We start from the raw sequence: 24,667 nt of genomic DNA, 5'->3' as shown, positions 1-24,667 counted from the left end.
ATCTTTGCACATCTAGTTCCTAGTACTAATTAATTGCCTTTTAAATTACAGCAGTGCAATATTAATAGGAAACTGACAAGACAGAGATAGCTTAAGAAATATAGATAGATGAAGGCAATAATAATTTAACTATTATTTAATATCTTCCAACTGAAGAAAGTTTTTGGCTCTGAATGTAAGCATTCAGTTTGTTTAGGGGCGAGACGTAGCCCAGTGGTAAAGTGCTCGCTTGATGCGCAGTCGGTCTGGAATCAATCCCTGTCAGTGGGCCTATTGGGTTATTTCTCGCTCCAGCCAATGCACCATGACTGTTACATCAAAGGCTGTGGTATGTGCTATCCTGTCTGTGGGATGGTGCATACAAAAGATCCCGTGCTGCTAATCAAAAAGAGTAGCTCATAAAGTGGTGACAGCGAGTTTCCTGTATAAATATCTGTGTGGTCCTTAACCATATGCCTGATGCCATATAACCGTAAATAAAATGTGTTGAGTGCATCGTTAAATAAAACATTTCCTTCCTTCTTCAATTTGTTTACTGTATGCTTTGAATTGTCTCAGTAAATATTGTATGTTTTGTTGTTGCAGTGAAATTTCTTAACCAAGTTACAGTGACTACACATGACCCTGTTGAAATGCTACACGTCGAGCTAGAAGAAGGAATACATGTAAGTTCATTTCATTTCAACTTATATCCAATTATGGTTCAAACATGCTGTCCTGGGCACATACCTGGACTGTCTGTTCAAGACAGTGAGGTTAGTTGTTAGTGGTTAGTGAGAGAAAAGAAGTGTAGTGGTCTTACACCTACCCACTGAGTTATTAAAACTTGCTCTTGGTGGGAGCCAGTACCAGGCTGCAAAACCAGTACCTACCAGCCTTATGTCTGATGGCTTAACCACGACACTACCGAGACCTGTTATATGTAAGTGTTTGCAATTGGAATTTACTCTAGTGTTTAATATGCAGATGATGTATATCTAAGATCAAGTTTAACTGAAACAGGATTTGGTATTAATGAATGAATGAATGAATGAATGAATGAATGAATGTTTAAGGACACCCCAGCATGAAAACTACTCCAGTTTTTAGGGGTCAAACAAAGAGGATTTAAAAAAGATTAATACATGTGATATGAGAGTATGGCTATAAAATTTCCTTGTGATGGGCTACTCTTTTTGATTAGCAGCAAGGGATCTTTTATATGCATTATCCCACAGATGTACATGCCATGTTCTTTATTGCACCAGTTCTCGGGCGAGATTTAGCTTAGTCGCTTGAGTGCTCGCTTGAGGTGCTTGCGTTGCAGGATCGAACCACATCCTGCGATGGATCCATTCAACTGACTGGGTTTTTTCTCATTCCAATCAGTGCACCACAACTGGACAAAGGCCGTGGTATGTGCTTTCCTGTCTGTGGGAAAGTGTATATATAAGATCCCTTGTTGCATTAGGGAAAATGTAGCGGGTTTCCTCTGATGACTACATGTTAGAATTACCAAATATTTGACATCCAATAGCCAATGATAAATTAATAAATGTGCTCCAGTGGTGTCGTTAAACAAAACAAACATACTTTGTTGCACCAGTTGTGGTGCACTGGTTGGAATAGAAATAGCCCAATGGGCCCACCGATATATATATATATATATACAGTCAGACCTCATTACAAAGACCGTCGTTACTATGACATTTACACCATTTGACCATAACTTGTTGGGAACAAACGTACATCAGTGTTATTTTGTTCATTACACCGGAATTCACACCTTCCAACACCGATAGAGCAAATTAGCATCCCACGTCTGAAAACACCTCTTTACAATGACATTACATAATCACAGATACTGTAGCACGTTGGCAGTATACACACAGCCACATAGAATCCTTGATCTCGTAGTAAGCCGACTGTGTCACATGCTGTCACTGCTACAAATGTTTCTGAAATCTGTAGACATGTATTGCTTTTGCTTTAACCAATTAAAGGATTAACTTCGAACAATAAAATCTTCAATTTTCATGATATTTTGTAAACAAAACAGGTACCAATCGGAGATGTCTTTAACCAAGCAATGATTAGACTGACGGTGAATGCGCCTTGTTTAATATATTTAATTATATTTTTTAAAAACATATTAATGTATGTACGTGTATTTGTTGTTTTTAATGATAATTGCAATGCATTAATTATTTAAATGCTATTCAGTCATCAGTTAATATTAATTAGTATTTTTTGTTACGTTATTTTGGCAATGGAGATAAATCATGACAATTCGATACACCGGCAATTTCGATATGACAAAGTGACCCAGGGACGAACATGGTCATTGTAACGAGGTCTAAAAATCAAGTTAAAATTATACATGTGTAACTGTTTTGCTTACAGGCACTGATCACTGATCACCGGCAACTCTATGGGGCTGGAGTATTCCAGATCACAAAGGGCAGGTGGCTTAAGTATGAAGTGGTGGTAAGCTCTCCTTTGGTTTTTCTTACCTGTTCAGATTTACATACTTTGTGTTGTTAGTCAGTTTTTTTAATTTGCCTTTGTAATCTGGAGAAAAATAACGGAGTTTTTCAAAATTCATCGAGTAATTAAAGAAGTGATTTTATACTGGAACACGAGGATTTGATATACAAAATGATTTTAATAGCACAATGGCTGAAATGAAAAAAAAAATGAAAATTTTATTTATCATTTTGTTGTAAAAATATGCTGTTTTTCATGCTCTTTATAATAATATTTTTTTAAATTCAGTTAAAGAAAGTTGAAGGTCACATTAGTTATGTTACCCTGAATGGTCCTGAACGTTGGGGATTTGGTGGTCCTATCTTGTACAAGCTGACAAAAGAAGTTGTCTTGAAGGAGAATGGCGACGTCTTCATTGAAGGAACTATACAGGTTGGTTTGTGTAGTAGCACTGTTAAGCCATACATTATTGAAGTGAAGTTTTCAAGTCTTCATGTTATAGCATTACCCAAAAGCTTTTATTAGCTCTGCTATGTCGTTTATCTGATGTCTGTCCTATCCATCTGTCCACTTTTCATTTGAAGTCTATCATCTTCTACACTTTTGATTGAATTGTTCTGAAACTCGGTACAATTTTCTCTAATATAGAGAGAGGTTTTGGAAATTTATTTTAAAAATTCAATTTTTTTTATTTAAATTGAAACTTTTAAAGTCTTATCTTCTCCTAGAGGTTTGATAGGATAGTTCTGAAAGTTAGTCTTCACAAATAATAGTAGTAATAGAGATATTTTGGAAATTTTGAATTTGTGAATTATTATTAAATGAAATCTTTTGGAGTTTAGTCCTGTCTGTGTGATCTTTATTTGAGTAAAACTCACTGTTTATGATTAATACCTGTAGGATTTGATTTCTTTATTTGAGTAAAACTCACTGTTCACGATTGATACCTGCAGGATTTGATTTCTTTATTTGCATAAAACTCACTGTTCACAATTAATACCTGTAGGATTTGAGTAGTGACTTCCTGCTGGCTCTGTGGAAAGGATTGATCACCATCAACATCAAGACTCAAACCAACCAGTCAGAGAACATGCTTACTGGCAAGGTCTGCACTCACCATTATCGTGATAGTTGTATTCACTCGATATTAACAAGACATTCCTGAGTTTGTTGCATTGTAAGGTGTTTCCGACTAATAAAATATTTCAACGATTAAAGTTAGATATTAAATATATTTTCTTGTTTAGAATAGAAGTGTCTGTATATTCAATGTGTTTCTGTTCGTCTTGATACTTGTAAGAAGCCCAAACTGGATTCTGTTTTCAAATAATTTCGTACGTATGAAAAAATTATATTTTAGGAAATAAAATGAAATTTAACCTAGTAAACAATCAGAAACATGTTTAATATATAGCCATTAATATTTTATGCAGAAAAATATATTTGATATGTAATTACAATCGCTAAAAAGTCTCTGTTAGTCGATAACATATTAAAAGTTGCAGCATATTAAAAGTTGCAGCAAACTGTCCCTTTAAAATTGAGATTTTTATTACTGATCTGTAATACAGTCAAACCTGTGGTAAGCAGCCACCAAATATAGTATCAAAAATAGCTTTTTAGCACATCGGCAGCTTAATATAGGTCATTTTGTACAATTTTAGGTGGTGTGAAACAATAAAAATATGGCAACTTAATATAGGTCATGTTGTACAATTTTAGGTGGTGTGAAACAATAAAAATATGGCATCTTAATGTGTGGTTGCTTAATACATATTAATGTTAGTGTATGTTTGACTGTATTTATATCAATCAACAGCATAAAGTAATGTATTTTAATAAACAAATTACCACTTACTATCAAGTTTGTATGCTCCCAATGGAAATAAACTTCATAAGTAGTACAGTTTATTTTTATTTTTATTACCCAGATATTTATTATTGTTCTCCTCTTAAAACTATTTTTATATTTTTTGGTATGTAGAAACTGCCCAACTATTCACAGTATAACTAGTTTTTGTTTTGTTACATTCAATGTAATTCTTTAAAACCAAAGTTTTGTTTAATCAGGCTTGTTTTCTGAATTTCTTACTGGTTTGAAAATTAATTTGTTTATATGCAACATAACAGTGTGTGTCATTTATAACCATATTGAGAGATACAGGTTCAACATAAAGTTTCTATTTTTCTGTTAACCCCAAAAAGGCCAATGTCTGTGCATTCCTTGCTGTTCCACTTAGGCTGTGGAACTGAATGCATTTAGTGAATTAGTGTTAATGCCTCTGTTCCAGTTACTTTATATATTAATGCAGGTATATTCTCAATATTATGTGTCCACAGGGCTTATAGATTATGGTAGCCCCACTCTCGTGGCTAGTGATAAACAATGTTAGGCTAGTAAATAATTACTGTCATCGTGCCCAATGGCTAGTGAAAAAAAGTTGTCAAATGCTGCATTTAAGTGTATTGTGTAAATATGACTATCCTACCCCACCCACCCAAATCTAAGGGATTTTAAGTTCTACCTCTTTGGGTGACATACCTGTATCTGATTATTCCTATTAGTAAAATTGTGTTTATTAAAGTTGGGCTAGTGAATTTTTAATCGTGACTAGTATTTTTTTTAAATCACTGATCCCATGTCTAGTGGATTTTATAAAAATTCTAGAAGCACTGGTCCATGTAAACTGCTAATTGTTAACATGCAAATACCGGTAGGCTGAACTTCATTCTTTCATTTTGGCATTTTGCTTAATTTTTCAGTTAACTTCACCTGGAATCTGGTATTGTACTGACATCAAGGGAGCACCTTGTAAGATATTTTCCCAGATCTCATGAATTTGTTTGAAAATACCCCTGCGTGTGCTGTAACCTCACCGTGGTGCAGGGGTGTAACATTCTCTTTGAGAATGGCCAATACAGCACAAAATTGAAGTTTTGAGTAAAATTCAGTATCCGTAAAATTCTGTGATATTTGTGTTTTTGCACAGTTCTTTACACTGTTTTTGTTTAAGTCTTGAATTTTTATATTGATGTTGATCATCACTTTATTTATTTGCATTACCATAGTTTGACACCCAATAGCCGATGTATTTTTCGTGCTGGGGTGTCGTTAAACATTCATTCATTCATTGTTTGAAAATAAGAATGAAATTTCCAGTCAACAGACATTCACAGACCATTGACAGGGGAGATAACTTTATGATGAATTTTAGTCTGCATGATATCTTATTATAGATGTCCTGGCCTTGTGGGTGTCGTGGTTAGCCATCGGACATAAGGCTGGTAGGTACAGGGTTCACAGCCCGGTACCGGCTCCCACCCAGAGCGAGTTTTAATGACTCAGTTGGTAGGTGTAAGACCACTACACCCTCTTCTCTCTCACTAACCACTAACAACTAACTCACTGTCCTGGACAGATAGCTGAGGTGTGTGCCCAGGACAGAGTGCTTGAACCTATTGGATATAAGCACAAAAATAAGTTGAAATGAAAATCAATCATAGACGTGTTTATCTTGGTCATTAAAGTTAAAATGAATTTTCTCATTATATTCAGTATCTCAGTATTTGTCAAGTATCTTTTCACCTATAACTTTAACTAACAAACCAAATGAATGAAGATTTTCCATCCTGTGAAAATTGTTTTAGGCTCCTCTGTGAATTTGGTTCCTGAGAAGACAGAGGTTGATGATGGAGCTGAGGTGGTTCCAGCCACTGGTATTGGTTCCTTTGTGTTGGACAGAGCCAATGTCTTACAGTACAGGTATTGATTTCATGATGGAGGAAAAATACGGATCGGGTTCTTAAAATCTTCTTCTTGTTTTTTTAAAGTTTAATTCCAGTCAAAACCCCACCAAAACAACATGCAAAACAAATGTATAACAAAACAAAAGGAAAAATTTAAATTATTACCACATTAATCCATTTAAATTAAATACTTGTTATCTTCATTGGTAATTTAACCAGTCATTTGGAGAAATTTATCATTATAAAGGAAACAAAAAATGGTGATTGTAGTTAAATGTAAATGTGTTCTCCTTCATTATTTGGGAGATTTAAAAAAACATAAAATAAAATATTTTGTCACACATAAATGGGATGATGCTATCACTTAAATATTAATTATTTTATGAAGATGGATGGACTAAACTGTATTTTGAGGGGTGTGGGTCAAAGTTATGTTCTTTGCTGTAATCAGTAATTAAACAATTTATTTAGGGAGGGGCATTTTGATTATGCTGCCATCTTCTAATTGTCAGTCAGTGAGAACACTAAAATATATAGTATTATCAATTGTTTCCGTGTTGGAGGATCTGTGTGGACTGATTTTCTCTCTCTTTCAGCATCCTGGTTGAAAACTCTCAAGTACCTATTGACAAGGTACTGCAGGCTGAAGTGGTCCATGGATCAAAACTCCTGTTAACCATTCAGCTCCATCCTTCTGACATCTTCAACAAAGCGTTCGAAGTGCATGTAAGTAAATACACATGGTTGGGGGACAAATTTCACAATTTTAGGTAACTCGGAAGTTGGTTCATTAGATTTTTACTTAATTAGGTAACCAATTGTTAGGTTACCTAAATTAGCAGGGCTAGCTCTGGCACTCGCCATATTTGTCAATTGCAAATTTTGAAAGCAGTTGGCAAATTTTATTTTAATTTCGCAAAATAATTTTATGTAATAATTGACATTTTTTAGAAAATAACTGTCGATTTCTGCGATTTTTGAAGTTTAATAAATAATTTGGTGAAATATCTTGCTCACCCAGAGCTAGCCCTGATTAGTTTTGCTTCACTGGTAAATTACCTGATCCTAACATTTGTACAGCAGTTTTTTGTTACATTGATATTTGAAATAATATTTTACATTAACTAATTTTTAATGAGATTTTTATTATTTTATTTAACTACTGATGTGTTATGCATCAAGTGTCCAAATATATGTCCACAACTGCTTGCACCACATAACCCTTTGGTAGTTCACTTGATTTTAGATGTGTACAACAGTTCACATGTAATATATGTCCACAACTGCTTGCACCACAAAACCCTTTGGTAGTTCACTTGATTTTAGATGTGTACAACAGTTCACATGTAATATTGTATCCTGAAGGTATTCATTTAAAAACATTTTGTGTTCCATATATTGTGTAATACATCCCATGAACAGTCACCAGGGTCCATTTTACATGTTGTAGCTATGGTTAATTGTATTGCCTTGAAATCAGAATGTTTTTTCCATTCTGCCCAGTATTGTAAGACAGACAAATCAAAGAACTGTGGACAGGGCATATAATAGACATCTTAATAACAGTTGAAAAGAGTAACCTATGTGTGAGAATGACATGTTTTTACTTAAAATATACATTTTAAATCTGTTTTATATATTTATGATCCAAGAGTCTCATGCCAAAGCCCACTTTCCAGCTAATGGTCGCTGTGTGTGAGGGCGGGATCAATCCCCATCGGTAGGCCCATTGGGATATTTCTCAGTCAATCAGTGCTGTAGTATGTGCTTTCCTGTCTGTGGGTTGGTGCATATAAAAGATCCCTTGCTGCCAATGGAATAATGTAGTAGATTTCCTCTGATGACAGTATGCCAGAATTATCAAATGTTTGACATCGAATAGCCGATGATTAATTAATCAATGTGCTCTAGTGGTGTGGTTAAACAAAACAAACTTTAACTGTGTGTGTGTGAATGAAATATGTTTTTACTTGAGAATATACATTTTAAATCTGGTTTATATTTGTATGATTCTAGAGCCTCATTCCACAGCCCACGTTCCAGCTAATGGCCGCCCTGTCGACAGACGAGTTAAAACTGCGGGTGCTCGAGGTGGATGGCAGAAAGGGAAGACTGACTGGCAATCTTCCACGCATCACAAGAACTATCTGCACACATCCCCAGGTGTGATACACAGTTTTATACAGTTTAAACAAAGCTTTAAGAAAGATGTACTGATGGAAAGAAATACGGGAACACATGGTATTTGAGACCAAATTAAATTCACTGTTAAGAGTAGGTATGACTCTATAAAATACAGAGATGTACTATGGGATTGAATGTCAGTATTGTGGGGTTGACTGCCAGTAACACAGTTAACGCTGTGATACTGTAGATTGAGGATTTTGGTTGCAGTCAATATTTGATTTTACTGTTTATGTGTTCCCTCATTTCTTTTTATTTGTATTATTATTACTGAATTTATCAGTAATTGAAATGATGTCAGTTTTGCATTTAGCTTCATTCCTCACAAACTATTTTGGTTTATAGAGACCTCTATAAATGTTCATCTCAAAATATGTTTTAAAAATTAAAATTTATTAAATTAATTTTAAAACATTTTAACTTAATCTTTTTTAAAGAGTTTAATTTTTTGTAATTATTTTTTGTTAACATGTTTATGGTAGCTAGGTTAGGTATTTAATTCTGTGAAATTCTTGTATTAACTTTTATGTGAACAAGGCAGAATGTTACTTTCAAAAACAAGTTTATTCTGTTATATCTTTGTTTTGTTAATGTTTTTGAAAAGTAAATACCTACAATTTATTATTAATTCATTCCGTTTGTCTGATCAGAATTTCATAGTGGGTGATGGCCATGGCTACTGGTCACAGGAAGCTGCCCCCATTGGAAGTCTGTACACACTGGAAGGTGACCAGCTCATCTTCACGTACTCCGGCAATGACTCAGTACATCTGATGGCTTCTAAGGTATTAGTCTTATTGTTAGTGTGTGATTTGATCACATAATTTCTCTCTTTAACATTAACCATATTATATGGAAAGAAATCAATTTTGTAATACAGTAAAACTGTTATTATATTATATTATGGTGCATCTGGGTCTTATTTTGTGTGATGTGTCATCAGTTGTGTTTTTAATTCACATACAGATAGATAGATAGATATTCTTTATTTCCTCCATAAAATGAAGATTATTAAATAGTTTACAAATACAATAACAAATAGGCAGGACATAGTACAGTATCAAAATAAATAAATGTAAAAATATAAAAACATTTACTAAATTACTAAATAACTTAATATAACTTTCCTATTAGTGTTGAAGAAGAATGTTATTGTTGATACAGGATCATTTTGACAAATGTGACTTCGCAAACTCGACTCAGATTGGAGCTCCACCTCACACGTCCAGTCGGCTGTCGAGAGATTACAGGCTACAGACGGTGGGACAGCTGTTCTTCACATCACAGGCCAGCTGTAATTCCACTCCCCCGCTCAAACTCATCGTCAAGGTGCTGCACACAGGTGAGTCAGTTAACACAACTATATAGTCTGTCCCATTATCCTACAAAAATGTTTTCTGTAAATAATTTCAGTTTGGTTTGATGTAAGAAGAAAAGTAAAAGTGTTTTGGAAATAGCAAAAAAACATTTTTGCAAAAAACATTCGGCTCAGAAATAAATAATCTGTAGTAAATTCTATAGTATGAAAACAGGCACTCTCTGTGGAAATTGGTGTTTTATGCCAAATTGATTTTTATACGTAGGTGAAAACGAAAAACAAAAACAAATTTACATTTGCTCATCAATTTGTCTAAGTACATGGATGTGATTTTTGGGGCTTTTTATTGGATTTCAGGTGTTATTTTGTGTAAAATGATTTTCACAAAGTAGATTGGTTTTGATCTGAAATGCTAATAAATAATCTCTATTTATGTATATTATAGAGGTTTCACCTGTTTTAAGATAATTTTTTAATCTACTTTTATTTTAAATGGGTATCCCTAGTCTTTTGGGTTTTATTCCTTTATACACCATTTAAGGGTCAACAGTGTTTAACACCTTACATGGAAATGAGCACTTCATCTCTTAGGCATATATTACTGTAAACATACGAGTCTAAATTCACAAATTAAGTTCAACTATATATTTTACATTGACTAAGATCGGTGGACAAGCTGATGTAGCAAAGGTACTTTATACATTTACTATACTACTACAGTTGTGTTTATTATAATTACCAAATGTTTGACATCCAGTAGCTGATGGGTAATAAATCAATTTTCTCTATTAGTGTCGTTAAACAAAACAGATTTTTTGTGTTTATTATACAGTGAAACCTCTCATAATCGGACGCTCTGTAAACCAGAATTCCCTCAAAACCAGGCATTTTGTGTGGCCCCCATTTAAATATTTGTACAGAAGAGAACCTATCTAAACTGGATACCTCTTAAAACCGGACTTTTTACTTGGTCAAGAGGGTGTCCAGTTTAGAGGGGTTTCACTGTACATATAAAATGAAATAAGATGCATGCAGTTTTTATTAATTATTTCTTCTTCTCTTTTTCCAGTTCCTAAATCTGTGGATGTGAGTGAGTGTGGAACGTCACTGTATGAAATCTGGAGGAAGCAGGAACTGAACAGGTACTCAACTCCCAATCCGGCAGGCGCAGCCGTCGGGGGCGTTGTTTTCGGGATTATCATCGTCGCTATTTTCATCGTCTGGGACAGGAGAAACCACGACAAGAAGAGTGGAGATGCATCCATGTTTGAGAGATTTTAAGATGTTTCAAAGATTCTTAAATCTATATTAAAAAATTGTAGGGTCATGTTTAAAAGATTTTTAAAACTTTGATATTTCCCTTTTTGAGATTTCATATCTGGCTTGAATGTTAAAAGTGTTTTCTACTGAAACTGTCTTATTAAATCTGTTTAAAAGGGATATATGTGAACTTAAATCATTTCTATGACAACAATACCCATTCTGGGTTTTTTTGGCAGTATGTGATGTTTCTGTGATAAGTATAACCAACTAAAGCTAAAATTTGATATCCTGGGCATTCAATTCAACTCATTGTCTAGGGCAGAGTAAGCCTGCTGCTGTCAAATGGACAACTCGTACTTTGTTATTAACAAGAACAATGTTTAAATTTCCCTTACCTCTAGCTTACTCAGGCTTCAAAATAAGTCGAGAATTGTCTTTAAGGTTACCAGGATGTCAGAAATTGAAAATAGTACTTCATTCTTCACAAAATCTTATTTAAACAAAAACTAGACCCTCTATATTTTGATCAATTGTGTGTTATTCAAATATAAAAAACACATACAAGTATCAATACAATGTCAACAGTGATATGAATGAAGAACAAACTACCAGGATTTCTGTGAAAGTAATTCAAAGTAATAATAATGGGAATTGTAAACTTGATAAATGTGTCATAACCTGTATTTTTGTAACCTGTACATGGTTTACCAGACACAATGCTTATTTCGAAGCCTGTTACTTGCTAAAACAAACTTAATCACTACACCATCAACGCTGGTACGTGGTGGCAGCATGTTTTTTCTCATTTATTAGACTGTAATTACCATCATAATATTATACACTTATTGCTATTAATATATTGACATATCATTAATCAAACATTCCTTTCCTTTTAATGTTTTTGTTTTTATTTTTGAAAATTGTTACATATATTGATCAGGTTTCTTTCTAATAGGAATACATGTATTTGTTTTTGATGCATTTTGGGGATTTAGAGATCCTGGTTTATTTGTTTATTAATATGAAGTTTGACTACAGTTTTCTGTAATCCAGTTTATTTATTTTTTGTTTTGCAAGTTTACTGTATTCATTGGCATAACCAGGATTTTATATTGTCTATGAGTCATGTTATGGAGCGACAGGAAAATATATAATGTGATGGGTGAAAAATAGGTGTGATTCGGGGTGGCTATGCCAGTGACTGTATTATGACAGAAATAATACATGTATATTGACATTCCGTAGATAAAACTTATACATTGTCATATTTTGCTACTACTGTTATTATTGTTGTGAGATATTATAAATCATTTTGCTAATTTTACTATTGTTTTGTGTGATATGTGTTCTTTGATATGACAAGTATTTAAACATTGATCTGTCTGTATTTTTTGTGTTTCTTTTGCTCAGCACTATGATTTGGACAGGGTTATTGGTGCTATCTTGACCGTTCGTCCAGCAAACAGTTTTATTTTATTTGTTGTCTGTTTTTAATTTAAACATAAATGATTTCTGTTTACTTTGTATATGGGTTTAAATAAGTACCCATGTATTTGTAAAAAGATTATCTGTCACCGTGTTAACTTCTTAAAATATATTTATTATTTCAACACCAAGAGATTTGACCGTAACATATTCCTGTTGTACAAACCCAAATTGTTGTTATTGTGTATTACATTGTACATTTCCATTATCAATAATAATTTATATTTCCATAAACAATAATTAATTTAACTTAGTGTTAAAAATGAATAGGAATCTCATTGGGTAATTATTGAACCACTAATTAAAATATATCTTGAAGAATTATTATTTAACTTTCTATATTAATTAATCAATCTATTAATTAATTAATGTGTGTATATTATCTGTTATATGATTGAATGTATATTACCAGTGATATTCAATGTTGGGCTTGTAAATAACTACTATTGCCATGCCCTGACGGCTAGTGAATTTGTTAGGGTCAAATGTTGTATTTAAGTCTATTTTGTAAATATGAATATCCTGACCCCACCCTAAACCCCCCATGTTAGTGTTTTTTATGCTGTATCTCCCTCTTTAGGTGACATATCTAATTATTACTATTATTTAGTAAAATTGTATTAAAATAGGGCAAGTGAATGTTTCATCATGGCTAGTACATTTTTTTTAATCACTGATCCCATGGCTAGTGGATTTTATAAAAATTCAAGACGCCCTGCATATTTCATATATAAAATATCTGTTGCACTGAACTGACTTTTTGTTGATGCAATAACTGAAGTTAAGTGAAGCAATGGAAAATGAACTTTCTGTAATGATCTTGTCACTTTCATTTATACCTGTTAGCGTCATAGGTTGTTCACTAGTCTTAACTGTCCGTCCATGTACACACTCTCTTTATAGTTTACGTACACTTACATGTTAATGTGTTCACTATTTTATTCAAGCAATAGAGCAACCCTATTAAAATAAAATAAATTCCATTTGTATTATGTCTTTTTTTTCTTTTCTTTTTAAATTTTAAACACTTTGTTTTCAAGATATTTCATCCCATTTTATTAGTTCTTGCTCAGAGATTATTGTCTTTGTTATTTCAATTTATTTGAAATGGAGCTTTATGAGTGTTTTGTTATATCTTCATTACCATACAACCACCTATATTATTAGGCCACTTTTTATTATGCCCTTCAGTGGCTGCTTATTTTCACTTTACACACTTACAACACAATCTTACTAATGTTGGCATGACAATATGTGTTGTGCAAAAGAATGTGTTTTGTGACATATATAAGATTAATTAAGGACCAGCAAATAATTTTCATCATTTTTCATTAAAAACAAAGCTTTCCAGACAGTTCACTTACAATTCGTCCACCAACCTCGGACAATTCGTCCACTCGATTACAACATTTAGACCAATAAATCTAAAATGTTATATCTTAACCATTCAAATGGTTAATTATTTTCGTTCTGTGTTAAATTACTAGTATATGAAACAAACTAAATTTCAGTGGCACTATCAACTTATTATTGTCAGTTTGTGTCCATTATAGTACTTTATTGATATGTTGTTATTCTTGAATGATCAGTTATATTCTCCACAAACATATATATATATATATATATATATATATATATATATATATATATATATTATTAGATATAGGCATGGCAAAGCTGTTAGGTTAGGTTACAATCTGCACTTCTTTGGCAATTATCTGTGTCAATATTTCACTAAAATAAAAAGTGTCCGTACATTTATTTAGTCTGTGGACGTAATATACAGTAAATAACTAATAAAACAAAAAAAATATAGTGGACGAATTGTCCAAGAACAATTTTTGGTTGTGGACGGATCGTCTCGAGTTCAACAGTGGACAAATCTTTAGTGGACAAATCGTCTGTGGACGAAACGTCCAGAGGACGAATCATCTGCATCCCAAAAAATATACGGCTTCTTCTGTTATAAGATGTTTATGTTGTGGCATGATTTTTAAACATCATTTTAGATCAAATTGTTTTTAGTATGAACAAAGAACAAATGACAATTTAGTATCATTACGAACCATTGTGAAACAAATTCTAGCAGTATACACATTTTGGTAGTTTCACAAATGCACAAAAAATATTTTTGCACTTATAACAAGTTGAAGTTTATGTAGATTATGACTGTTATAAAAACTGGACCATTTGTTTGCCTTGGATTGTCCATGAATACAATATAAAGCATAGGCTATACAGTATATCATACAATGAATGAATGTGCTGCCATAATTTATGTCTTTGTTTTTATGTTTTTGAAAAGTGTTATTTTCATTGTATTCACTCAACACCAAAAGAGAAGGAGAAAAAAGACCCCAAAACAAACACAAATCAACAACAAAGAAACAAAAAATAAAACCTATAAATAATACTCATCTGCTTATTGTTAATTTTGTTCTTTCAGTCATAATAAAACAGTAGTTGATACAGATATGCATAATACTGTTAGTAATAAATAGTAAATTTTTATTAGCATAATGTACATTAAATTTATATACATTTTTTACTTACGACTTAATAATTCCGTTTTAAATTTGGGGGTTTTAAGTGTTCTTTTTGTCCAAATTTGAAGATGAACTTGAAGACTGGAACCTGTTCTTTTAAGTTTTAAATCACACATATACAATTTATGCATTTACAATGTTTTGTGATACTTTATATAACATGATTTTTTCTCATTGTGTTTTATTTTTACATGTGTTTCTGTATACTGTGCATTGTTGTGACAATAAAGAAATATATATCATATAAAACAGTGTTTGCATTATTTCCTTCTGCTGCTTTATTGCTAGAAGTAGCCTATAGATCTGGTAATAATGGTTTCCTCTATCTTTTCTCGACCATTTGTTGAAATAACCATATGTTGGACACTAAATAGCAATGGTTTAAACTGTGCTGAGGTGTGTTAAATATTCTTTTCCTTTCTCCATATTCCTCTGTGGGTCAAAAGATCAATCCCCTTGAATGAACCTGCTGGATTATTTCTATTGTTCTGACATTAATATATAGTTGGGGATTTTATCAGTGCTAATTGGTAACGGGTAAGTTGCTTAGGTGGTTGCAGTTGGTTTCTTTTCTCATTGTCTAGACACGTCACAATTACTATATTGGACCTCTAAAAGCGCTTGATACAAATAAATATAGTGTTGGTGTAAATTAACCTTTTTTTTCTGATGATCGATATACTCCCTCGGCAAACCTTTTTTTTTCTTCAGCAAATAACATCAAAGGCTGTGCCTAGCCTAAAACAACTAAGTGGACCCCCACCCCCTGTAATAAATAACAATATATTTAAAACATCAAGGCTAAGTAACATAGAGTATTCTCCAACTAGATCAAACTGGACTTTAAAATTAAAATGAATGTCTTTCATCAAAATATTTATTGCCCCCCCCCCCCCTCCCCCTCACTGGCACATCGGCCACTAGCTCGCACACGTGGTCTTCTAAACCATACACAACTGAATATAAGTTATGTAGTGGCCTTACACTTCCTTAATGTACTGTGAACCGGCCTCGGTGGAGCAGTGGTTAAGCCATCGGACTACAGGCTGGTATGTACAGGGTTCGCAGCCCGGTACCAGCTCCAACCCAGAATGAGTTCTTGAGGGTCCAATTGGTAGGTATAAGGCCACTACACCCTCTTCTCTCTCACTAACCACTAACCAACTAACAACTAACCCACTGTCCTGGACAGACAGCCCAGAGAGCTGAGGTGTGTGCCCAGGACAGCGTGCTTGAACCTTAATTGGATATAAGCACGAAAATAAGTTGAAATCAATCAATTAATATACTGTGAACTCACTGTGTAGGAGTTGATTTGGGGTTTGAAACCAGTGATGGTGTTTTTCAACACGGGAGGAATTCACTCCCTATAATAATAATAATAGATGTTGCGTCGGTCGATATTTATGTTTGCTATGCTGGACAGGGAGTTCTCGGAAGTAAACCAGTCTATTGATTGAATGGCGGAAAATTCAAGTTTTACATTTGACTGACAGTGTCACGAAACTCCTGTCCAGGTATAAAAACACTCAATGCTACATTAGGTTTATTTATGTAGCTATGGTGTATTTAGACTATCAATAAGTGGTTTTGGTTATAGAAATCTTTTTAAAATGAGTTTACATATACAATTTGCAAACATTTACGGTTCTGCGCTGCGCGGGCGAAACACAGCCCACGGGCATTTCCAACCAATAACGCCGAGGATACTGTAGTTACGTTAATAACTCCTCTGAGATTGGTTCAAGTAGTTCCTCATGCAGGGCTCGAACGTAAGAATTTGTTAGTTATTTCGAAGTGTTTTTGCTGTAGACAAAATGCTTACCGACAGCAATTTTAAACCAGTAACAACACAGCACAGGACGGTTTGTGGTAGGCTATGTGACGTGTATGGGTCATTGCAGACAGCCTACCCAATACGCTCATTATGTGTGATACTCATACTGGTCAGTTTATATCAGTCTTTTACTGTCACTATAGACCTACAGATATATCTACAGTAGTTCACCAGGATAAACCTCGCGTGCAAGCACAAACAGCGAGGTTTATCCTGTCTAGGCATTCCGCCATTAGCAGCTTCTGGACAACGGTTCCGAGGAATTTTGCTCGGAACGAAATTGCGGTCAAAATAACGATTACCATCACATTTCCACACCCTAATCATATATTGTGATCTATTTCGAGCTCACTGAGACCAAGAAATACTTACTTTGAAACAATCTTCACTTTGAATTAAAGGAAAAAAAGTCCGACTTTACCGAGCGGATTCTAGCAGCCACTTTCTAGCAGACAAATACGCTGGCAGACAATTTCAGCTGACACGCATGGCGACGTTCTAAACACCGGACTCATACGCCTTTCAAACACACCGATATGCTAATTATTAGTATTCACTATAACTTAAGAATTTCAGAGTTTAAAAGAGTATCTTTATATAAAAAAAATCACACAAAATCAAAATAACAACCAAGACTCATTTTTATGTTTTAAAAGGTCTTCGAAAGACTCATTTTTATGTCCTTTCGAAGACCTTTTAAAACATAAAAATGAGTCTTGGTTGTTATTTTGATTTTGTGTGATTTTTTTATATAAAGATACTCTTTTAAACTCTGAAATTCTTAAGTTATAGTGAATACTAATAATTAGCATATCGGTGTGTTTGAAAGGCGTATGAGTCTGGTGTTTAGAACGTCGCCATGCGTGTCAGCTGAAATTGTCTGCCAGCGTAATTGTCTGCTAGAAAGTGGCTGCTAGAATCCGCTCGGTAAAGTCGGACTTTTTTTCCTTTAATTCAAAGTGAAGATTGTTTCAAAGTAAGTATTTCTTGGTCTCAGTGAGCTCGAAATATATCACAATATATGATTAGGGTGTGGAAATGTGATGGTAATCGTTATTTTGACCGCAATTTCGTTCCGAGCAAAATTCCTCGGAACCGTTGTCCAGAATTTGCTAATGGTGGAATGCCTAGACAGGATAAACCTCGCTGTTTGTGCTTGCACGCGAGGTTTATTTTGGTGAACTATATCTACAGGACGACCGAAAAATCCCGAATTTTTAACCCATATCTGGAATTGATGCCAAATATCCAGAATTTTTTCAAAAATTCACTATCAATGTATCATTATTTTTGGGGGAAGCAACCATTTCTGAATATATTTTAAATTTTCTATATTTTTAAATCCCGAGTTTATCATTCTGCATTCTCCATTTCAACCTGAACTCAGTATTATCTACAGTTTTGTGCTATTACTAAGACGTTTGTCTATTAGCTGTATTTGTCAACAGCCAACCAATGAAAATGTTTTTGACAATTGAGTAAACTGAAGCCATGCATGAAATTTGTCTTACTTGTTATGTAGTTTATGTATACATTTTAAAGATATCTCAAATATCATATAGTAATTACTACGGGGCAGACATCGGTTCTATGGCGATGCATGCAACTTCTCCGCGGTGGGTAAAAACCTGAATACATAGCAGAACACTTGCGATCGTACAAAAACAAAAGAAACAGATCCACAATTCTCTTCTTTTCATATGCTTTCACATGCAACATTTCACAAAATAATATTTGGCCACCAGTAATCTTTGACACATTCCTGACATTAATATACCTACCGATCTTGTTTTATTTAAGTAAGTTAAACTATAAACAATATAAATTTTAAAAAACCACCGTTAGATTTTGCCGCGTAATTTTTTTTCTTACACTGGCACCCCAAAAGTAGTAATGTAAGCCTAATGCAGAACGATAGCCAGTCTTAATATGGGTACCAGACCTTTTATCCCCAATTCAGTTAACCACAAATTAGTTTGACCCCACTGATGAAATAATGCAAATATGGCAATGCACCTATATAAAAATAACATTGGTCCCAAGTCTGTAGGTGGGAGTGAAACTACTACACTATTTGCTAATAGAGTGGGCCTTTTAGGGGTTTTTTGTTGATGATTTTTTATGTGGTGTGTATATGGTAATGCTTTTAATTGCTGTACTAGGTATTGTAACCTTATATACACATTGATGAATATATTTAGCATGTTTTACTAGACAAGCCATAAAGTAGGCATACGCCTGAAAAGGAAGTAGTAAAATTCTGCCAGTTATGTGGATCGATTTATACTTTTATTATTGATCTGTTTGGTTGTTGTTATTTTTTAATATGTCAAACATGGCGCTGTTTAAATTATTTAATTTTTAGTTTTGAAAATGGCATTTTTGCATGCTTTAAACTATTGTTTTGAAAGGGGCGTTCGCGAGCTTAAAAATGAAAATACCAGAAAATTCCGGAAAAGTATTTCCATTAGGTTGGTTGCCTTGTATCAATATTATCATACATTTCAATGAGCTAACTGCCATTGCTAACTTTTAGAAAGGATTTTTATTTCTGAAAAATAGTTTGTAAATTAAACTAACTTTTATATGTCAAATCAGCCAGGATGTGACATTATAATTTATATTGAAAAATAATTTAATATACTAATTATGATATGAAAGAAGGCAAAGTAGTATTTTCATATGCAGTATATTTTAGATATGATGTCCTGATACCTAATTTTTAAATTTAACAACAGTAATGAAATATTACCAAAAAACAAATGTCATGTCCTGGCTTACAAATTTTTTTTTCAAATAAAACTCTCATTAAAACCCATAAAACAAAAGTTAATTGGCAATAAAAGTATATTTATATGTGCTTACGGGTGTTAACTTTAAGCTATAATAAAAACTTAGTTTAACAGATCGTTTTGAAATTTCCACACCCATGGACCAAATACCATGGAATGGCCCTAGAAACTGTACTGTAAAAAAAGTACTGGGAAATGTGTTCTCTCATCGAATGCTGAACAAGTATAGAATTTCCGGAACCCCTATAGATTTCCTCTTTTTACAGTTCACCAATTCCTACCCCTGTCTCCTAATTATGGGCTTAGGTGTCTGGGGTTTTTTTTGGTCGTCTTGGCAATTGTATTGGCAATATCAGTGATGTTGACTGTTGGTATGTTTCATAGGCGAAACTTACACATCTGACAAGAATAGCCAATTTTGTAGACTATCCATGATCATTTGACTCATCAGTTAATACACTAAATGGCTGACCTGTCAACCTTGAATCCTCGTTTGGAAGGAGATGGGGACTTAACTGACATGATAGTTTACTGTTATTTTGTTTATTGGAAGACAATGCAGAAATAAAACAATAATCATAAGATTCATTACAAATATGAGAATAGCAATAAATATACTCAACAAAATTAATTCAGGGCCAGTAGACATTTAGGTAAGTTTTTGCTAGTGTTATGTTAGCAAATTTTGATCATCGATGTTTTCGAAATGTGAATAAATTGTGACCAGTGTTGCAAGGTCTGTGCTTTAAAACAAAACAGATGTATTTTGTACTATATAAAGAAACATTAAAAATATATCTACTGGCCTGTGATTCGTTTTGTTGAGTATATATGTACATTGAATTTTTCAGACACAAGAATGGCCCCTCTCTGGGAACTGATAGAGACTGATTTTGGTGGCGATGAGACGACAGTGTTCGGTCCAAGAAAAGAAACGGGCACTGCCCTGTATCAAGTGGAAACACTGGCCAGCATCTTGCCGACAGAACAGGTTGGTATCGTTCTGAACACACCGGCCTCAGTGGCGTCATGGTTAGGCCATCGGTCTAAAGGCTGGTAGGTACTGGGTTCGGATCCCAGTCGAGGCATGGGTTTTTTAATCCAGATACCGACTCCAAACCCTGAGTGAGTGCTCCGCAAGGCTCAATGGGTAGGTGTCAACCACTTGCACCGACCAGTGAATCATAACTGGTTCAACAAAGGCCATGGTTTGTGTTATCCTGCTTATGGGAAGCGCAAATAAAAGATCCCTTGCTGCTAATCGGAAAGAGTAGTCCATGTAGTGGCGACAGTGGGTTTCCTCCAAATCTGTGTAGTCCTTAACCATATGACTGACGCCATATAACCGTAAATAAAATGTGTTGAGTGCTTCGTTAAATAAAACATTTCTTTCTTTCTTTCTTTCGTTCTAAACAATTATTTTAACCATACAATTTCATCACACAGTCTGCCATAATTTCTCTCAATATCTGTGTGGTTCGTAACCATATATGTCTGACGCCATATAACCATAAATAAAATGTGTTGAGTGCGTCGTTAAATAAAACATTTCCTTCCAACCAGCTGGAGTTATTCATTACCTTTTGCTTTTAGTTTTTACCTGGATTTGTTTAAAACACTTTGGTATAAAAAAACCACCAAATTTCTTTTGATTAATTTTAAAATTGTAAAAAAGATATTTGTCTCAATTATCAGCCAGTACATGAGAAAGATAATGAAGTGACTTTTCTGCACTAAATTTTGCATTAAAAATTCAATTAAGTAATGTTTTTACAGAGTGAAGTTACCTCATTACCACATGTGGTGTCAGCAGTCCTGGGAAGTTTTGCCTGTGTTGCCGTTGACAAGCTGTTAGCTGTATTCAGTGATAGCACATTTACAGACACATTTATGTTTGGTAAGAATTGATGATAAATACATTATTCATTACAGTGGAAACAATTTTTCACAGTGATATGATAATTTAATCACTAAATTCATTGAGCATAATAATTTATTTTGATATAGATACGGCTGTTGATGGGTTGGGTTGTTCGAGATATTTAAGGTATGTGGAGGAGGGGGGGGGGGGATTTTTCTTAAAATTTATCAAGTCACCTTTTTGATCAGTTTGGCAAAAAATTAGTTTTTGAGTTAGCAGTCTGTGTACTTACCACTTTTGGCCAAATTTACGGCTAGAAAGTAGAATAGCAAAATTTCTTAAATCCTTTACTCTCATCCTTGTTCAGCCTACTCTTCCTACTATTAGACAAGTTCATAGTGATAATTAAAATTGTTAATATTTAAAAAAAAAGATGTCTCCAGAAAGTAGATGAAAATCTAAATCAGGGGCATACCTATTTTGGATTAGTCACTGGTACTTATTGTTTGAGGAAAGATATTGTGGTTTGCTAAATTAGTGATGTTACGTAACACATTTTAGAATGAAAGTATTATTGGAGTGCATTGATAATTATGCTATCTTTTCATTTGGCCGAAAAGGAAGGGCACCTATTATTTTGGTATAAATTGGTAACTTTGTTCTTTAGGGATTTTGCATTTATTGCATTTTAAGAGAGCTTTTCAGTTTTACTTAAAACTAATGGAACCAATATGTAATGTTTTATTTTGTAGATTCCACTGTGGATGCTTTAGAGTGGAGTCCAGATGGCAAATTCCTCGTGGTTGGATGTAGTGATGGATTCTTGTATATTCTAGACTCCATTAAACTGGAAATTCTTATTTCAAAGGTATGGTAAACTTTAAAATATAGTATAAAATTTTATGTTATCTGCAAATTTAGACAAATGTGTTTTGTTGGTACATGTATTTTTGTACGATTTAAGTTTTACGTTTGTTTGCTTTAATCGTAAAAGTTAAAAGTATTATTTGAAGTTAATCTGCACAAATTCTGTTTCAGTGTATTGTGACAGAAAACAACAAAGTAAATGGCCATGCATTCAAGAGAATCATGTTTCACAGCAGAAAAGATGGTAAGTTGATGTTCTTTATTAAATAAAGGAATCTCCAATAATACTGACTAGAGCAGCATTTGCATTATTTGATGGATACTCTCCGAATGTCTTGTGATATCATTATTTATCAGCACAAGTTTATAAAAGTATGAAATCCGAGGCTTGCTGAGGATTTTTATACTTTTATCAAGTAGTGTTGATAAATTATGATATCACAAGACACGAGGGGGGTATTCTTTTTATTATCCATTATCATTCTTTTCATTTGCGACAATGGTAAACAATGTCAGTATTGTGGGTTGAATGTCACTATATTTGGCAGAACAACTGTGGCGTGATGTTACTAATGATAGGTTTAGCACTGAAACATACACAGTGACGTAACAACAGAAGCGATATCTCCTTGGAGAATATCGCAGGAGATATCGTAAAATTATAGTGCCAGTGATATCTTCTACAAAAGCCTTTAATGGATGATAAATAAATCAATGTGCTCTATTGGGCCGTACGATTAATCTCATGTTTAACTGAAAGTGGCAGATAAAGAAATGTAAGAATTGTTTTTACATCCAAATTGTAATCAGGTTTAATCTCACACTGTTGGGGTCCAGTCATTCAATAATTATGATTCCAGCCTTTTTTTTTTTTTAAAGAAAAAAAGAAACTGCTGCACAGAAAAATGTAATGAATCCACTTTCTTGGGATAACATCTGAATTTGTTTCTTTTTTAACTGATGAGAGCTCATTTTTGGTTAGCACAGTAACATCATTAATTTAAATGGTAGATGGATTTTAGTAACATTTTTCTTTTATATACAGATCTGCATGACTTAATCTGTCTGGCAGCCAATGGTCAACTCATTGTCATGCGAAATCTGGATTTGAAGGTTTCTTCTGATGGTAAGATTTGTCAAATGTTAACTTGCAAGGTTTATCATGCATTTCACCCCAATATTTGACACCATTTTTCAAGCCACAAACATTGGTCATTGTTTTGGAGAACATTTTCACTATATTAAAATTCCCAACTTTATGTTTTATTATTCTGGAGTATTAAGATAAAATTTACAAGTTTCCCAAAATTTGTGTTGAAGACATCAAGTTAAATTTAGGAGATCAAATAAAAAGCAGTTTTTGTGCTACATGCTTGCTAAAGTATTTTTCAGTCCCTTTTTATATGCCTGCCTTAGATGAGTCTTATATGGTATGGGGTTGTCAGTCTGTCTGTCTATCCATAAACTTTTAGTTTCTGGAGCGTATCTTTCTTATCAGTTCATATAGGATCATTAAACCCTGCATGCAAGTACAACTGGGGATGGCAGTGTCACCATGACCTACTTTTCACGTGTTACTGTACATTAAAGGAAATCATTGTTCGGGCCATATCTTCTTTATCAATTCATATAGGATCATCAAACCCTGCATGCAAGTACAACTTGAGATGGTGGTGTGTTGCGAACCAGAATTAGGTGACCACAACCTACTTTTGATGGGTGTATTATATACCTCACCAGTACTCTTGGGCTATAACATGACAATTAAATCTACTAAGAATTATATTTTATTATGTCATAATAATACTGTAGTATAAATCTTACTTGTAATTTTGCTTTCATATCATGTACACATGTTTTTTGTGTGTTTTTTTCTCCAGAAATTGGTGACTTGGCAAAGTGTATTTTTAACCAGATTAAGATCATCCTGGTTGATACATCACCATACCATACCTTGAGCACAACAGATGTGATTGTTATTGATGATAATATCGTCACCCTGGTCTGTGTACACTTTACTCATTAGTCTTTGAATATCATCATAAATGTACAACTTTTTATCAGGGCTAACTATTGCACTTGCCAAATTCGCCAATTGGCAAATTTTATTTTAATTTGGCGAACAAAAAATGTGTAATAATTAATATTTTGTTGGAAAATAGCTGCATATTTAGAATTTTTAAGATGATTAATTCTCTTTATATTTACTTCTGGAATTGGTGTTGCCATTTTAAATAAAATTTAAAATTATTATTATTATGATTATTATTATACTGCTGCACTTTTCCTTAATGTTGTTAA

At 33.6% G+C, this 24,667-nt stretch overlaps 2 protein-coding genes across 2 annotated transcripts in view; both read left to right on the top strand.

Annotated features, from left to right (window-relative positions):
- LOC121371163 overlaps positions 1-13,452 on the top strand; it is a 121,490-nt gene extending 108,038 nt beyond the window's left edge. Inside the window, exons 13-23 of the mRNA XM_041496844.1 lie at positions 586-665; positions 2,383-2,466; positions 2,755-2,898; positions 3,473-3,571; positions 5,230-5,278; positions 6,115-6,229; positions 6,810-6,939; positions 8,230-8,376; positions 9,048-9,182; positions 9,562-9,739; positions 10,785-13,452. Of these exons, the coding sequence (XP_041352778.1) occupies positions 586-665; positions 2,383-2,466; positions 2,755-2,898; positions 3,473-3,571; positions 5,230-5,278; positions 6,115-6,229; positions 6,810-6,939; positions 8,230-8,376; positions 9,048-9,182; positions 9,562-9,739; positions 10,785-10,996 (1,373 nt within the window). The 3' untranslated portion in view covers positions 10,997-13,452. The remainder of the gene's footprint in view (positions 1-585; positions 666-2,382; positions 2,467-2,754; positions 2,899-3,472; positions 3,572-5,229; positions 5,279-6,114; positions 6,230-6,809; positions 6,940-8,229; positions 8,377-9,047; positions 9,183-9,561; positions 9,740-10,784) is intronic.
- A 2,965-nt stretch (positions 13,453-16,417) lies between these two features.
- The window catches only part of LOC121370011 (kinetochore-associated protein 1-like), a 61,971-nt gene continuing 53,721 nt past the window's right edge, over positions 16,418-24,667 (top strand). Inside the window, exons 1-7 of the mRNA XM_041495103.1 lie at positions 16,418-16,526; positions 20,490-20,629; positions 21,415-21,535; positions 22,252-22,367; positions 22,538-22,610; positions 23,412-23,492; positions 24,247-24,368. Of these exons, the coding sequence (XP_041351037.1) occupies positions 20,498-20,629; positions 21,415-21,535; positions 22,252-22,367; positions 22,538-22,610; positions 23,412-23,492; positions 24,247-24,368 (645 nt within the window). The 5' untranslated portion in view covers positions 16,418-16,526; positions 20,490-20,497. The remainder of the gene's footprint in view (positions 16,527-20,489; positions 20,630-21,414; positions 21,536-22,251; positions 22,368-22,537; positions 22,611-23,411; positions 23,493-24,246; positions 24,369-24,667) is intronic.

The sequence above is a fragment of the Gigantopelta aegis genome, chromosome 4 (assembly GCF_016097555.1).
Source record: "Gigantopelta aegis isolate Gae_Host chromosome 4, Gae_host_genome, whole genome shotgun sequence".
Taxonomy (NCBI): domain Eukaryota; kingdom Metazoa; phylum Mollusca; class Gastropoda; order Neomphalida; family Peltospiridae; genus Gigantopelta; species Gigantopelta aegis.
The sequence above is the reverse complement of the archived record's forward strand: the minus strand, read 5'-3'. Positions and strand labels throughout refer to the sequence as shown.